Source organism: Ostrinia nubilalis, chromosome 15 (genome assembly GCF_963855985.1).
Source record: "Ostrinia nubilalis chromosome 15, ilOstNubi1.1, whole genome shotgun sequence".
Taxonomy (NCBI): Eukaryota; Metazoa; Arthropoda; class Insecta; order Lepidoptera; family Crambidae; genus Ostrinia; species Ostrinia nubilalis.
Window position 1 is genome coordinate 430560 of NC_087102.1, and position 15444 is coordinate 446003.

Genomic DNA, 15444 nt, shown 5'->3' on the forward strand with positions numbered 1-15444 from the left:
ATGATATTAAGGGCTATATTTCACTGGGACACCATGGCGGCGCAACCAGTCGCCGACTACCAACAAAACGTATGTTACAGCTGCTCTATAGAGAGTTACTCAACTGGTGTCCGTTTGGTTGCGCAAAGCTGCATACATGTTGTTGGTAGCGGCGACTGGTTGCGCCGCCATGGTGTCCCGGTGAAATATAGCCCTTAAGATACCTATACACAGGGAGCACTTTATTTATATTAGTGACTTAATGGATACAAAAGAGTGACCTAATTTGTAAGCCCTCACACAACAACACTCATTCATCATGCAGACAGACTTTATCTCAGATTAAATAAAAATATCTGATCATATTGTACTTGTTTACTTCTTTATGAGTTAGTAAGTTGTTTTTAAATACTATACAGGTTGGAATTTTATAATGCCACAAAGGAATGTTATCTTTCAGTTAAATTTTCTATCTACAGTATTAAGAGTACTTTCCCTCCAGGTGGCATTACAAAATTCCACCCTGTATGTACACATTCAAATAAAACACTGTCAATTAAATATTTAAAATTGTTTATTTAACTAATGGAACAATGGATTACATACAACAGAACGATGGATAAATTACAAATTAATAATTGTTAATATTGAACGCGTATTCAATACCCAGCTGGTGGATAGACCATAATGGATAAAATCAACTTCTCTACTCATAAAATAAAATAAAATTGCCCTCGTAGACTGGTCCTATTAGCAGGTGTCACCCTTGTCCGATGCAAAAGAGAGTATATAATTCTGTGACACAAATACAACAACTTTTATTAAAAACCAAAAACACGAAAAACTCACTTTTCAATAGTCAACAATCACTGCATAGGATTTTAGACACTATGCATTAGCCTTCACATTCTAAGTAATACCTAGTCGTTCATAGTCCTAAAACCCCTCTTTTCAGTCAAAAATGTCGTCTTGACAGTCTATAATTTCAGATGAAATCATGTTCACGATCTTTGGCTGCAGCATCAAAGCTTTCTTCATAGGCAGAAGTCGCATCAGTGACGCTACATATCTACCGAAGTTGTCATGCAATTCTTCTTTTGTCATATGTTGATTCTTAGCAGCATCTTCTTTGAGACCAGCTAGATTTGTGGATACTTCTTTCAGACTTTCTGCCAGAAGACTCTCACTCCTCATTCGCTTTGGTGAGTTGCTGCTGGTGCTCGGGGCCGGTCGCTTGTACTGTTCATAATCGAAGTCGATGCTATCGACGCAGGTGTCTGTGGTCTTTGGTAGCTCAGACAGCCTCTCCTCCTCGGAGCCCGGGTTGTCCCAGAGCTCGTCCGGATCGTCCAGTGGCTCCGGCTCAGGTTCCCGTTTGATTATGCCGCCATTTATTACCTGAAATTTGATTTATGATAAGATGTTTGTTCGTTGGTTTCAGCCAAATGACGTCCACTGCTGGACAAAGGCCTCCCCCAAGAGAAGATGATGTAGAAAAAAGTTATTTCTAAATGAGCGTAATAGATAAGAACATTATAGTATAAAAAAGTGTTCTGTAACCTGGGAATCGAGTCCAGAACCCAGGGGAAGTCTCTAATCACTAGACCTGAAGAACGACTATTAAACATTTCATGGTGGAAAAGTTAAATTATTCCTATCAAAACTATCTACAATTCAAAACAAATTTATTAATTTAAAAACTTAGTCATCTAGTTCAGTTTTTTCGGCGGTTTTAGAAGTCATATTCATATCCCATTTTAAGTGATTGTTTGTAATTAATTATTTTTATTATTGCAATTATAGAAACAAACGCTTTAACGACATTAGCCATAAATAGACCACTAATCGGTTAAAAGGGGTTATTGTTGAGATAAAATGTAACTGATATAATGCTAAATACCCTACACTTAACCGCTGCGCCACAATGTCAATAGGACCAGTAGACTCGACCTCGATATATCTAACGCATTAAAAATATTGTGATTTTTTAAAGCAATAACGTCAGCCAGGTCAGCTTTTGGGTTCGAATCCCATTGCGAGTATCTGTAACTACATTTGTACCCGAAGTTATACATTACTTTTATCTAGTGTAATTACATAAACACTATTTTTACAACTACATATTTATATTTTTACATATTTAAGTATGGTTATCAGTCATCTAGTCCGTCACAAACAAATAATCTATGCTTTAATATAACGTATAGTCCTAGTAAGTATGTCTCCCTTACTCTTAAACTTAGTTTTTGAAGAGTAAGGGAGACACAATCATGCGTACGAAACGAATATGCCGCTAGAAGTCAGAAGGGCCTAAGCCTCTTTTTTTAAATGGAAAATGTATGATAAACTGTCGACAGCACATCAGGCTATACATTGTTGTTGCAAAATAGAACCTAATGCAATTCAACATAAGATACTACACTAGATCCTAATGTGCCGTCGCCGCGCGTAAATAAAAAGAGACTAACCAACGTGGGACCGCTGGGGGTATAGTTGGCCTTCAGGTGCGGCCGAATGAACGTGTCCATGACAGCATACCACTGTGGCTTCGGCTTGGTCTTCTTCGGCGCGTCGTCGCCCACCCCCTGGTTCTGAAGCATGGCCGACTTCTTCAACTCCTGGCAGTACGCGTTCCTCAAGTTCTTAAGCTTGATCATGACATGTGACGCGTCAAAATTCGGTATGTTCAAAATTCTAGCTATCTTCTCTGCGGCCTGACGCCTCCTACATTTGATTCGGTGGCTCAGAGATGTTGTGTCCCATAAGCATTCCTCTTTCTTGTACAGCTCGACCAGTTCCAGAGTCTTTTGGTCGCTGATACGCAAGATGCTACTTTCTGAGGACGCCATGCTATTTTTTTGGGACACGCGCGCGTGGGTTCAGCGTCTATTCACTTGGCGTGGCCACGCCTCACTGGACGCCAACGCTTGGAGAAGCGAGACGGCCGTGGAGAGGAGCAGCGTGGCGTGGTTCGTCTCGCTCCCGCGCGCTCCGTGCGGACTGTGCGACAGAGACGCATGAGAGAGACCGCTTGTATTGTGTTACGCATTCTCTTTCGCTCTGTTTGTCGCATTATTGACTTGCGTTTCGGAAACGCAAATACTATTTGGAAATCTAGTACTAGGTTACCTATGTAACTATTTTGTTTTTGAAATTGCTCGTCTATATCAAAGAGATGTTTTTATTATCATTCATCGCAAAATAATGTATTTTCTTTCCTACTGCAAATACCATTTACCTACCTACTATTACTATATGAAAACTTTCTGTTACGGATGAAAGAGCCAATAGATATTTGAAACATAATTAAATCAGTGTTACATAGGTATTTCTCGGGCCGCGTAATTTAATTAAGTTAACCATAAAATTTAAAAGCACATTCATCGAACAAAAAAGTACGTAATAATTCTGCGGGTTACTTATTTCAATTAATTTTTAAGCAGGTATCATGATTCATGAAGCAATGATTCACGCTGAAAGTTTCAAGCCTCGACGGGAACACGTATGATTGACATTATTTTATTTTAAGGCACTTTAAAGCCCTTATTTACGCACTACGATCAGATTCAAGCCTGCACACCTAATTAATGAAATTTCAATACTATAAAACGGTACCCTCATAAAGGTGGGGCTGATATGATGATAATGATGATTGATGAAAACCCTATTTATAGGCTTATGGTTGAAATAAATTGAAAGACACCCACGCTACGTTATTAACGTAAACTAGTCAATTATTTATTTGATTAATTCGATTAAACCAATTGACTGACCATCTTGAACACCTAGCTTTAGATTTTATAAAACGATATCAATCCATCTGGCTGGTAAACAACGTCAGAAGGTTTTTATAATTTTATTTTTTATACCTGAAAGCATCCTGAAACTCAACTGTAACTTGATGTCTCAAACACAATGAAAGTTCCCAAGATTCAGAAAAATAAGGCAGGCGTAATAAGTAGGTTAGTATCTACTGACCGAAAAACATGTTTATTATAACGATATCTTTTATTTTCCTTCGTGTTGCTTTCCTCTTTCATCATCTGTGATTAGTGATCTATATAATGACCGATGTATTGCACGCATCATTATGCTCATTATGACTCGAGTGGCGTGATGTGACGTCACTAGGTAACCGCTGGCTTCACACACAATCCAATGTACACTTTAACCGCTACAAAACTAGCTCCAATATTCCACGTCCTGACTGGTAATTGAGATTGATAAAGTGCATTTAAATTTAAACTGTAACGCATATTGACAAAGTCGGATTTTAAATAGGTTGTATCCTGAATGCAACCGGCTTGTGCATTCAACTGAGCATAAAAGGGTGTGTCTCGATTTTGAATCGTGGGTCTCTTGTAATAAAGATGTAGGTTTAGACTAGGTATAGTTTGCGAGGTGCCATCATGTCTGTGCGGTTTTATACGAGAACGTTCTAATGATAAAGTGGCAAATTGATAAGATTGTTTCAATCTTTTGTACCTACCTACAAAGGACTTATTTTAAAGGTTATGGAGTGGATACCTAAGTATAGATTGTTTTTATGTTATTTATCTTTACGACCGACCATGAGTACTTGAAAAGCTTTCGATCATGAAAATTAAGTAGGCAGGTAAAATTAATAAGGAAGAGAATAACAATTTTGTTTTTGTCACCAGTGCAGTAGTCGATTGTAATAAATATGGAGGAATTTCGTTGTTTCAAATTTGAAACGTCGTAGTGAACAAAAACAAAGGAAACTAATAAAATAAACAGCGAATTACAAATGCAACGTAAAATAAAATGAATCATACATATTGATAAGCGAACGGTGACGCAACGCACCTTGACCCAATAACCTCCGGCAACAACAATAGATCACCTGAAATTGGCTTAGGACGCACTTACGAAAAGGCACACTCAATTTAACACATTTTGGGTAAGTTACTAGGTACACAACATTCGTAATAGCATATTATTCAATCAAATGTTGATTATCTCTATTTGATTTTAAATATAAATTTTCAAAATGCTCAATTATTTCAACCGAAATCTCAACCCATTTACCTGACCCCGACTAAGGCAAAGCAAAAGGAGGGTTATGATTTTGACAGGCTATGCATGTATGTATGTATGTTCATTTGTTCCCCCGTAACTTCTAAACTACTTATCAGAATTCGACAAATGACATATCATTATTAGACCTCCACTACTGACTTTTTTATCGACCGGTAGTAGATCCGCCGATTTTAATGAAGTTTAATAAATTGATACGAATAATAAAATCAATAGGAAATTGTACCGGCAAATTGTGATTAGTAATGTCCTTAAACGAAACGACTATTTATTTACTATACCCGCATAAAGTACACATAATCATTTATGTAAAATGACACGTGTATTGACAAGCCTCAGCCAGAAATTTTCCAGAGACAATATGCAATTTCACCAAGGCTGATGATGATGACTCATTTCAACCTAGTTTCTGCCCGCGGCTTCGCCTATAAGGGTTTCAATCTGTCGAAATGTAAATGGAAATGCCTTTCCCCAAAAGGTTTCCGAGGTTTTAATCTACCTCTATCTATGTATTACCAAATATTAATATTTATTAATAGTAGTGTCTACATATTATATATAGACAGACAGACTTTTGCATTTGTATGCTAAAATATTAGTGTGGGTCATACTGTAGGTAGATAGGTATATCGCTTTCAAATAAAACATGGAGCTTCAATAATAAACCACCGATTGCCACCGGGTACGCACTTCCTAATTGCCTATAGCAGTGTTTTTCAACCTGTGGGTCGCGACCACCTGGGGGGTCGCGAAGCCTCTATAGGGGGGTCGCGAGAGGTCGTAAAAACTACCTCGGTAAAAAAAACAGTAAAGTTTTAAAGATATATTTATAAGAAATCTAATTATGAAAATGCGTAAATGTTGTATGAAAAAAAAGCGAGCGGTCGGGGGGTCGCGAAAAAATTTTTCATGCTAGGGGGGTCGTGTCTTGAAAAAGGTTGAAAAACACTGGCCTATAGTTTATGCAAAGCACGCTCTTTAGCAGGATGACTGTAGTAGGTACCTAATCGTATAAGTAGGTAGGTATTTGTTTTATATTGCGCGTCTTAGTAGCTTTGTTCAGGTACACTTGCACATCAAACGTTACATTTTGACTAGGACCTTATTCCATGTGAAATAAGAGTGTCTCTTGCATACGATGTGACTCTCAATGTGCTGTCGAGACTCGAGATTACTGTCTGACACCGTTGTTTATCTGCGTCGTACGATGTGCTGATACCACTGATAAGGGATTGGGGCTTTATTATTGATATCTACCAGTTATAACCGGTTTTACCGGTTCTCACCCTATTTTTGTTCTCAGTACCTCTAGCACGAAAAACTTTACTTTTCTTCGAATCGCCGCCATCAAAATTTAAACAGCACCCCCCCTGTGAACAGTTAAGTGAACTTAGTATGAGAAATGGTAACTATAGTACGAGACTAATTTTGACAATCGAGATCGTCACAATATTATCGTTGAATTCGAAGGCTGGCTATCGAATTTTTTCGAATACGCAAACGATTCGAAGGCGAAAGTTTTTCGTGCTAGAGGTACAGGTCACAAATTAAGGGCGTATGATTAAGCGAGGATTGATAATAATATCGAATGATTTTGGTATTGTTTCCGATATTGTTGAGTTATTTCACAACGAAGCCATGAAGCCATGAGCTCATGCATGTGGATGGTACACGTTATTGCTCTTTCACGGTTTACCCACTCGATAAGAAGCTCGTGAAATTTTTATTGCGCATGAGTCACCTTGTCGCTATGTATTGCTATACCTACATTATAGATCCGATTAGAAAAAATGGTGGAAAAAGTTTATTGGTATTGCAAAGAGAAATTAAAAAAAGAAATTGCAGCACAGCAGACTCCATTTTGGGTTCAATCAAACCTTATAGTTCTAACTAGCGGCCGCCCGCGACTTCGTACGCTTGGATCCCGTTTTATCCCCTTAGGGGTGGAGTTTCGTAAAATCCTTTCTTAGCGGATGCCTACGTCATAACATCTACCTACATGCCAAATTTCAGCCCGATCCGTCCAGTGATTTGGGCTGTGCGTTGATAGTTCACTATGTCAGTCAGTCAGTCACCTTTGAGTTTTATATATGTATACATAATATTATTATATTTTATATTATATGTATATAATATTATATAATAATATTATAAATGCGAAAGCAACTGTCTGTCTGTCTGTTACTCTTTTACGCCAAAACTACTGAACGGATTTGTATGAAATTTGGTATACAGATGGTCTAGACCTTGAGAAAGGACATAGGCTACTTTTTATTGCGAAAATTCCACGCGGACGAAGTCGCGAGTAACAGCTAGTATTTTATACGTTATTAATAAAAATATTGTTACTCATTTAACCTATTCACTAACCTCATCATCATTGTCAATCCGTTTTAATATATGTATAGTGGGGCATGCCGTTTTTTTTAACAATCTCTTCTTTTTTGAAGGGTCAATAAAACAGGTACTTTCAAAATGAATTGAACAAATGGTACTATGTTTAGTCGGAAACCAGTCTTTCCGTCCCGTAGCTGCGATCCATTTTTCTTTTAATATTGCATCTTGTGGGAAACTAGGAAAAAAAAGACATATAAATACTACAAATACACATTAATTAGAATATTAATAATAATTAGTATCATTCGTCTGTCCGATATCGATAAGAATCGATTATTGATTAAAGTAGTAGAACGAACAACACTAGTAGCAAAATTTGATAGACGAATGAGAAGTTGCGTGTACGTGACGAAGTCGAAGCGATGCGCGACAGTGGCGCTTGTCCGTTAAACATCGCCTCTTAACACATAACGACAGATCAAACGCTCAAAACAAACCCGGCAATGTATCGTAAAAAAAATTTGAATGGTAAGTTATAGGTTTTTAGGTACATTCTTGAAACCACAGCTTGGAATACTTAAAAAAACGTTTTAAAATGAATTAACACTTAATATAATATTAAAATAACTTACCCGTGATAGGAAATATTATGTCCTTGCCTTTGGGAGCTCGAAATTTTTGGCTTATTGCAATTAATTATCACACATTGAGGCATTTTTCTAGTTTTCGCGGCCGTCCGCATGCAACAACAGACGCGCGTGGACTGTAAGCAGCGGCAGCTCATTCCGATGATTTATCGGGATCGGGACACGCGAAGTAGGTGCATTCACATCTAGGTATTTCTATATCTGTGGTTGTGTCTGACAAAATGCTTGACATGGCGCTGTGATTGAAATTTATACCATTCGGGCCGCGTCAGGCACGGGTGGCTGAGTTTTTTATGGGTATACCTATATCAATATAAATAGTAAAAAAATATTTTTTATCAATAACTATTCATTTCAAGCCATTACACATCGATTAGCAAAAAATCCAATTTTGGCGAATTAGTACATTTACTTTGGCAGTCTACGTGTTAAAAAATCCCTTACACTGTTTTTGTTTCAAGATAAAATGGTAATAAATCCATAATAATAAGGCCAGTCACGAACGTGGAACGCATATAGATGTTCTAGACTCTATGACTCATTTCCAATGATAGTACAGCAAGTAAAAGTTTTATGAGTGTCGCAATTATTTTTTATTGTTCATTTGCAAGTCGTTAAAAGTGTTGATTAAAGTATAATGTCTTTTAGATACGTCATAATTATTATTAAAATCATGCATCATAGGTAGGTGGTACCTATTGTAAATCTACATAGGTACGACCATTTTCTACATTCTCTTACAAACAAATACAAATCTTTCTTCTCGATTCTGAAACTAACGATATTATCTTTCTATTTGAAAAACACATTATTTCCATAGTTGGACAAAAGAGTTGACCACAAACTAATATCCTATGAGATCCATTTCTTTATTTGAGTTTTATGCCAATTATCTTAATTCTATCACTAGTAAAATTAACAAATTTTCGTGTGAAACGAACAGTTTTGACTTAGAACCTTGATTTCTTAACACTCGAGGTACTCTACTGAAAAAGGTATTGCTAATCACCCAGTGGTAAGTATTTTAAGGCTGGGTTGTACCATCTTACTTTAACTTTGACAAACGTCAAAAATCTGTCAAACTCTATACAAAATACACCGGTTATCGTTATAGTTACGGTCAAAGTTATGTGGTGCAACTCAGCCTAAGGGTGCCATTTTCCTTCGGAAGTACCTACGGAAACCTGAAACAGGATGTTACAAAAGGATCTACCTGTGAGTAGTGAAGTGTTTCCGGAAAACAGGCGTGACTTCACCGCTTGTAGGTACCTACCTAATAGGCATGTGCTTATCACACATGCGGGCTAGCAACAGCTTATCAATTTGATAAAATTAACGAGGAAATGACGAAATGGTTATTCACATTTACACTTTCCATTATGCAATAAATTAATCATTAAAATTATTGAAAAAAGGTAATCTTTTCAGGAAATATTGCGATATTTCAATCACTCATAATGAAGGTCTTATTTTATTATTCCTGCAAAATGCTATTTAAATTATAATAATTAATATTTTAATAAATGTATTGAAAAAATATTTTAATAATAATACCTTATTATGGATGGATTGGAAATTAATTCCAGATTTTTTGCGATTTGGATACTATGTCAGTCATGCCTTTGTATCATGTACTGGCTTGATTGACTGTCAATCTCCAACAACTACCTACAACTAACAGAGAAAACCATGAGTGAATTAAATTCCTACAGAGTCCTTAAATCATCCCGAAAATTCATTAAACTGAACCCTCCAAATCAGGTTCTAATTTCAGTCAGACCCTTCATAAACAGCAGTCGTAAACAGAGCGAGCCTGGCGTATGTATGACACCATGCATTTGTATGGCATGCCTCGTAAACTCCACCTGGGGTGGGTGTAAATTCTGGAATCATTTGTGCGATTGTGACGGTTAGGGGACTGGGCTGGATAGACGAGCAGGCACAAACAAAAATAAATCAGTTGAACAAAAATGATTCATTTACGGTACTTACAACTTGCACGGTAATGAGGGTTAAGGAATGATCACTTACATCAACAAAAGGAATTTCAACAGACACCGACCGACTACCCGAAGCTTTGGACCTGTAGAAAAAAAACATGTTTTATTTTCATAGGTCTGTGGTAGATGCTGAAAGAAAAGTGGAATGTTACATAATTCTTACTACTTAAAAAAATAAAAAGTGGTTTGTTTCTTGAAACATTGAGTTTAATCTAAAAAAGCATTTGAAACGCGGCGTTTTAATTCCCGCCTGTCTGCACCGCCCCTCATAAGTTACACAACGCGGCGATAGGCGATGATGCAGCCGCGGTTTTACGACCGCGAATAACCGAGCGAGCTTCTGTTTACACGGGGAATGGTTCGGGGGCGACTATCTAGACAACATGGCGGACGGCGAGGATATTGGCAGGAGTGTAATGTATGATTCATGTGTTTGGTACAACTCTGCAAGTACTAACTTCAACTAAGATAAATATGAGCAAGGAAGAGGTTCTCAATTCGGTTGTTTATTTTTCGACGCGGATTTGGTTCCATAAAAAAATAATTTAATTTGGTTGAGTAACACTTTAGTTTTTATTTTATAAGCATTTTTAAGAACACTTTTTAGCTCTACCTACCTTTTTTTTAAATAAAGATACTTTTGATATCATTTTCCTGATAGCCAGTCATGTAATTACATAGCCCGAAGATTATGTTTCTCGTTCAGTGTTGTATATATATTCAAGTAGAAATAAATGAAAGCCTTTGAGTATGAGAGTATATTTATTAATCATTCAAATCCTTACATTTAACACACATTTTTAATAGATTTCCATGAGGTGAAGGTAAATGCAATATAATGAAAAGAGTCACATTAATTTTGCACATCAATATAACTTAAAAATAGCTCTTCTTAATTCGAGTAAAACACAGCAATCTTAAAAGCAACATGTTATGTTGTATGTCTTTATACGTACGTTATGCGTATTATATTTAAGACCTAATGTAGGTATGTACCAACATGATACAAATGCAATAAAACATTATGACTACATTTAGCTGCACAGAAACTTTTATATACTTTTGAATGAAAGTTATTAAACATTTTTTTTTTTTTTTATGCATAACAAGGCAGGTATTTGACCACAATCGCACCTGATGTTAAGTGGGATGCGGATTTAACAGGAATGTATAAGCTCTACACCTGTGTAGAGCTAAACTTGTAGTCATTTTTGTACTCAAAAAATTACCATTCATTTGTGGTCGTTTACAGCAAATAATAACTAAAATAATGTTTATTTCTCTTACATACTAGACTATTACAGTGCTTACGAATTGAGTACATTGTGCCACCCTATTGGTGCCTGAATATTTCAGGAAAAGCCCATACTTCAGGTTACCAGTCCCGGTCCCCCGAGAAGGGCCCATTCCGTCTGTATTTGCCCAACCTCAAATCTACCAGTATAGTATTAATCCGATGCTTGGCTTGCAGGACGGCCATGTCATCCGTTGTCTGCCTCAGCTCCGAAGCAACGTACTGTCCATAAAAGTCGAACTCGTCTTTTTTAGACTCGTAGTAATCGCGTATTCTCTGGCGCCTGACCCATTCGTCGTATCCTTCTAATACCTCTTCGCTTCTCCGTTTGGCTCGGTTTCGGCTGCGTGACGGGCCCGGCGCGGGGTGCGAGGAACGTTCGGAAGTCGACCGGGATGATCGAGACTCGTCGGAGAACTCCACCTCCAGATAGTCGTTTGGGTTTCCCTGAAATGAAATGAAAATTGCTTTATTGCTTATTAGGTCATGTAAGTATTCAACCAACCCTACTAGATATCGGGTCAGCACAAAAATGACGTCTCAGGAAATAAGAGCGCACTTGAGAAGTGTTTTTTGTATTTAATCTCTTTTTAACCGACTTCAAAAAAGGAGGTTATTTTTTTCGTCTGCAATTTAATTTAATATTTTAAAGTCTACAATTCCCATGTACACCCCGCTAAATGTGTTAATTAATAAAAGCACACTTTTCAAGTGCGGTGTAATTTCCCGACTCGTATTTTTTGCGCTGACTCGATATCTAGTCGGTATTTGTTGATCGAAGGTCAGACTACACCATTTTTGCATAAATATTGTTCTCATAGTCCATGGAATTCTATTACTAAGTTTAATATTATGCGAATATGGAAAAGGTAATTAAAAACACTAAATAAACAAGTTCACGTGCTAGGTAGTGATAAAATCGGCCACAAGTAAAGCAATACGGACGATATATTTTATAATACTACGACAAAATAAATAGGTTCCTAGGTCGACTAGAAAACTGGATCGAGCTGAATTAAAAATAACACCTCTACAATCGCCTTCTTTGGATTAACGTTCATGTAAGTTATGTAACAAAAACAAAACGCATAAAACCTTAAGTTAACTAATATGGCTCGTCTATTCTATGAACCTGTATTACATTGAGCTGTCGTTAGTTGGTGGTTATCTTGGGTATACAAAAAGGTTTAATATTTTTGTTAACATTTAAAAAATTAAATTGGGTTTGTCATAATTTTCTTTATTGCGCGAATGCGCATGTCTTATGCGTTTTAAAATATAAACTGTCATCATGGCAATCGATTGACAAAACCGGACCTTATTGTAAGGATGGGTTGCACCATCTTAATTTAACTTTAACGAACGCCAAAAGTCTGTCAAACTCCATGCAAAAAACACCGGTTAGCCTATTATAGTCACGATTTAAATAAGATGGTCCAACTGGGGTTGCCAGGTCCAAAATCACAAAAGCCGGACTTTGTGTTTCATTTGGCCGGACATTTTACCCTAAAAGCCGGACATGTGACGGGGGGGGGGGGGGGTGCAATTAGTGTCAGCTCATAAGTGAGTACTATCATCATCGGTTGCTAACCAACATCCTGATGCGTGCGCTTCATATGATTCTGTGGCTTGACTTTCGCCTGGCGCGGCAACCAAATAAAAAGCCTAACAAAAGCCGGACAGGCCGGACAAGGCAATATTTGGCCGGACAAGACCCTAAAAAGCCAAACATGTCCGGCTAAAGCCGGACGCCTGGCAACCCTAGGTCCAACTCAGCCTAATAAAAAATGTCTTGCTTACCGCGTTCGTCGTGCCATCGTTCCCGAATCCCCTGGTGGGCCCCGCGGGCAGAAACTTCAGCGCGTCGTAGAACTTCCACTTGATAGATTTCTCCACCTCGGCCATTTCCACGCCAGCCGGCTTCATGGCCATCGCCTTCTTCCGCTCGCGGGCAAACTGCGACCGAAGCGTATGCATCTTACTTTCCACATCGTGCGTCGGTACCTTCAACAACTTTGCTATCTCAGCCCACGTGTCCAACTTCCTCGTTTTGTTCCTGTAATCTTTGGTCCAAGCTGAGGAGTCCCATAGTATTCTATTCTTCTGGAAAAGCTCGATCAATCTGAAGATCTTGTCGTCGTCCCACACGGTCGCCATGTCTTGTTTCCCGATACACGTCTGTCGCGTAAACATTTGTTGCGGCACTGGATGACGCGAGCCGCCGCGGGGGGCGCGGCAACATGCCAGATACACGTGATGCCGGGCAACAGCGCCCGTCTCGCTCGCTCGCAGGGCGCCGGCGGACGCGGCATGTTGCTGAGTCGCCGCGAGGGAGCGAAGCAACGTGCGGACAGAGTCACGTTCCATTTTAATGGTGATATGCAACTGTTATCGATTGTCTAGTTAGGTAGGTACAATTTTAGGCGAGTTGAATCATCAGGACAAGAACACAGTCTAAACTTCAATTTACTATCTATTAAAGCTGTTACAACTTACAACGCTGGCTATTTTGCACACCCATTTTTTAAATACTTAAGTTGGTACTTATGCTAATAGAAAAGTACGACATTGATTGGAAACTCTATGTGCATACCTACCATAGACGTATCGCTGAAAGTATGCAAGACTATATCGTAATTACAGTTACAGGTCTTTGTCTTTATTTATTTATTACAAAATAAAATTGAAACAATCCAAATGGAGACAAATTGGATTTTATCAAGATGCAAACTTCATGTAAAAAATGCTGTTGATAAATAATATAGTTTTTGATGGGGACATGCCTTAAGAGCTTGCTGAAATTCAGGAATAGGTGAAGCCGTGAGCATAAGCTTATCAATGCAATAAACATTTTATTTTAGTAACATAATAATTAATTCGTTCTTGTGGAAAATAGTTAAACGTCAGTGGAAATAATAATATTATGCACATGCTGATTAGTTAGTTAACATATTTTAATTAGTAAACAGATGACCTAGATTTTTAATGCTTGCACGTTAATTCATTTTAAATATATGACATTGCTCGTTCGAAACCTATAAGAATTAACTTTTAGTTTTTTTTTGTTAGCGAACAAAGCTTTGCCAGAATGGATTTTGAATTTTGTGTCTGTACTTCTGTAGAGCAAGACTCAAAATCAATTAGGCTGAGTTGCACCACCTGACTTTGACCGTAACTTTAACGATAACCGGTGTTTTTTGTATGGAATTTGACAGATTTTTGACGTTACTCAAAGTTAAAGTAGGATGGTGCAACCCAGCCTTAAATCTTTAAAATTACGCAACGGATTTTGATGCGGTTTTTTTAATAGATAAAGTGATTCAAGAGGAAGGTTTAAATATGTATAACATGCATATTATTAAAGAGAAAAGCCGCGATATTCAATTGCACCCGTGCAAAGGGGCGGACCGCTAGTTTTATACAAATACAAAGTTGCTAAACATATTTTAATCCTATCCTAGGCAAACATAATCTACTTGACCTTACATGGCCTGGAGAAAGCGTGTCCTGCGCATGTTGCCAACCAGTTTTTTGCTGTCTGCAATTTGTCTAGACCGAAATGGAAAGTCTACATGATTAGGCCATAATATAGTGCTGGATATTAGTATGTTTTAGGCCGTGAAATTACCAACTTGGAGACCGCAATTTTGCCTGTAAAAGGAAACACGCGCCTAGATGTTTTTATAATTACAAGAGATAGTTTCCTGTATTTTTTTTTGTTTCAGAGGCTTAAATCTAAAAGAGGGCCATTTTGAATGTTTTTGATTTGAAAGTAAAAAAAAAAATGAATAATGATTTGCTTCGAATTCCTTAGACCAAGTCTATCTAGACCAGTTTTTGGAGAAAATGGTCATCATCATACAGACTAGGGCCACAAAAAGACATCAGACATGAGAAAATTTACATTAAATTTTCTAGCTATCTAATAAGCAGTTAAGCACGTACTAAATATTTACACCCCGCATTCAATTTAAAAGAAAATAAAAATTCAAAACCGACTCTACATTTTAACGAATTTACATCCGTTGTGTTTAAAATACTAGTTCGAAAAGGAAAAATAGCGAATAAAATTATGCAAAATTGATGGTTTTTTGGTATTTATTTTAAGACGTGATGCTCAGCGAATGTT

General features: G+C 37.6%; 2 protein-coding genes and 1 long non-coding RNA gene across 4 annotated transcripts in view; all 3 read right to left on the reverse strand.

The window, feature by feature from the left end:
- Window positions 1-15444, reverse strand: part of LOC135078628 (uncharacterized) — a 38433-nt gene that overhangs the window by 1460 nt on the left and 21529 nt on the right. Inside the window, exon 2 of the long non-coding RNA XR_010258649.1 lies at window positions 10053-10104. This is a non-coding gene — a long non-coding RNA (uncharacterized LOC135078628). The remainder of the gene's footprint in view (window positions 1-10052; window positions 10105-15444) is intronic.
- LOC135078625 (THAP domain-containing protein 1-like) lies at window positions 536-8205 on the reverse strand. 2 transcript variants are annotated; one of them, XM_063973155.1, is made up of 3 exons: window positions 8007-8205; window positions 7408-7609; window positions 536-1377 (listed from the first exon to the last, which is right to left on the reverse strand). In XM_063973155.1, the coding sequence occupies exons 1-3, from the start codon at window positions 8156-8158 to the stop codon at window positions 931-933; spliced, it is 801 nt and encodes a 266-aa protein (XP_063829225.1). In that variant the 5' UTR covers window positions 8159-8205; the 3' UTR covers window positions 536-930. The 2 variants fall into 2 exon arrangements, with proteins under 2 accessions (XP_063829225.1, XP_063829224.1); XM_063973154.1 differs by lacking the exons at window positions 7408-7609; window positions 8007-8205 and adding an exon at window positions 2448-2915.
- On the reverse strand, window positions 11183-13695 carry LOC135078409 (uncharacterized). Its single transcript, XM_063972977.1, has 2 exons — window positions 13116-13695; window positions 11183-11762 (listed from the first exon to the last, which is right to left on the reverse strand). The coding sequence occupies exons 1-2, from the start codon at window positions 13680-13682 to the stop codon at window positions 11397-11399; spliced, it is 933 nt and encodes a 310-aa protein (XP_063829047.1). The 5' UTR covers window positions 13683-13695; the 3' UTR covers window positions 11183-11396.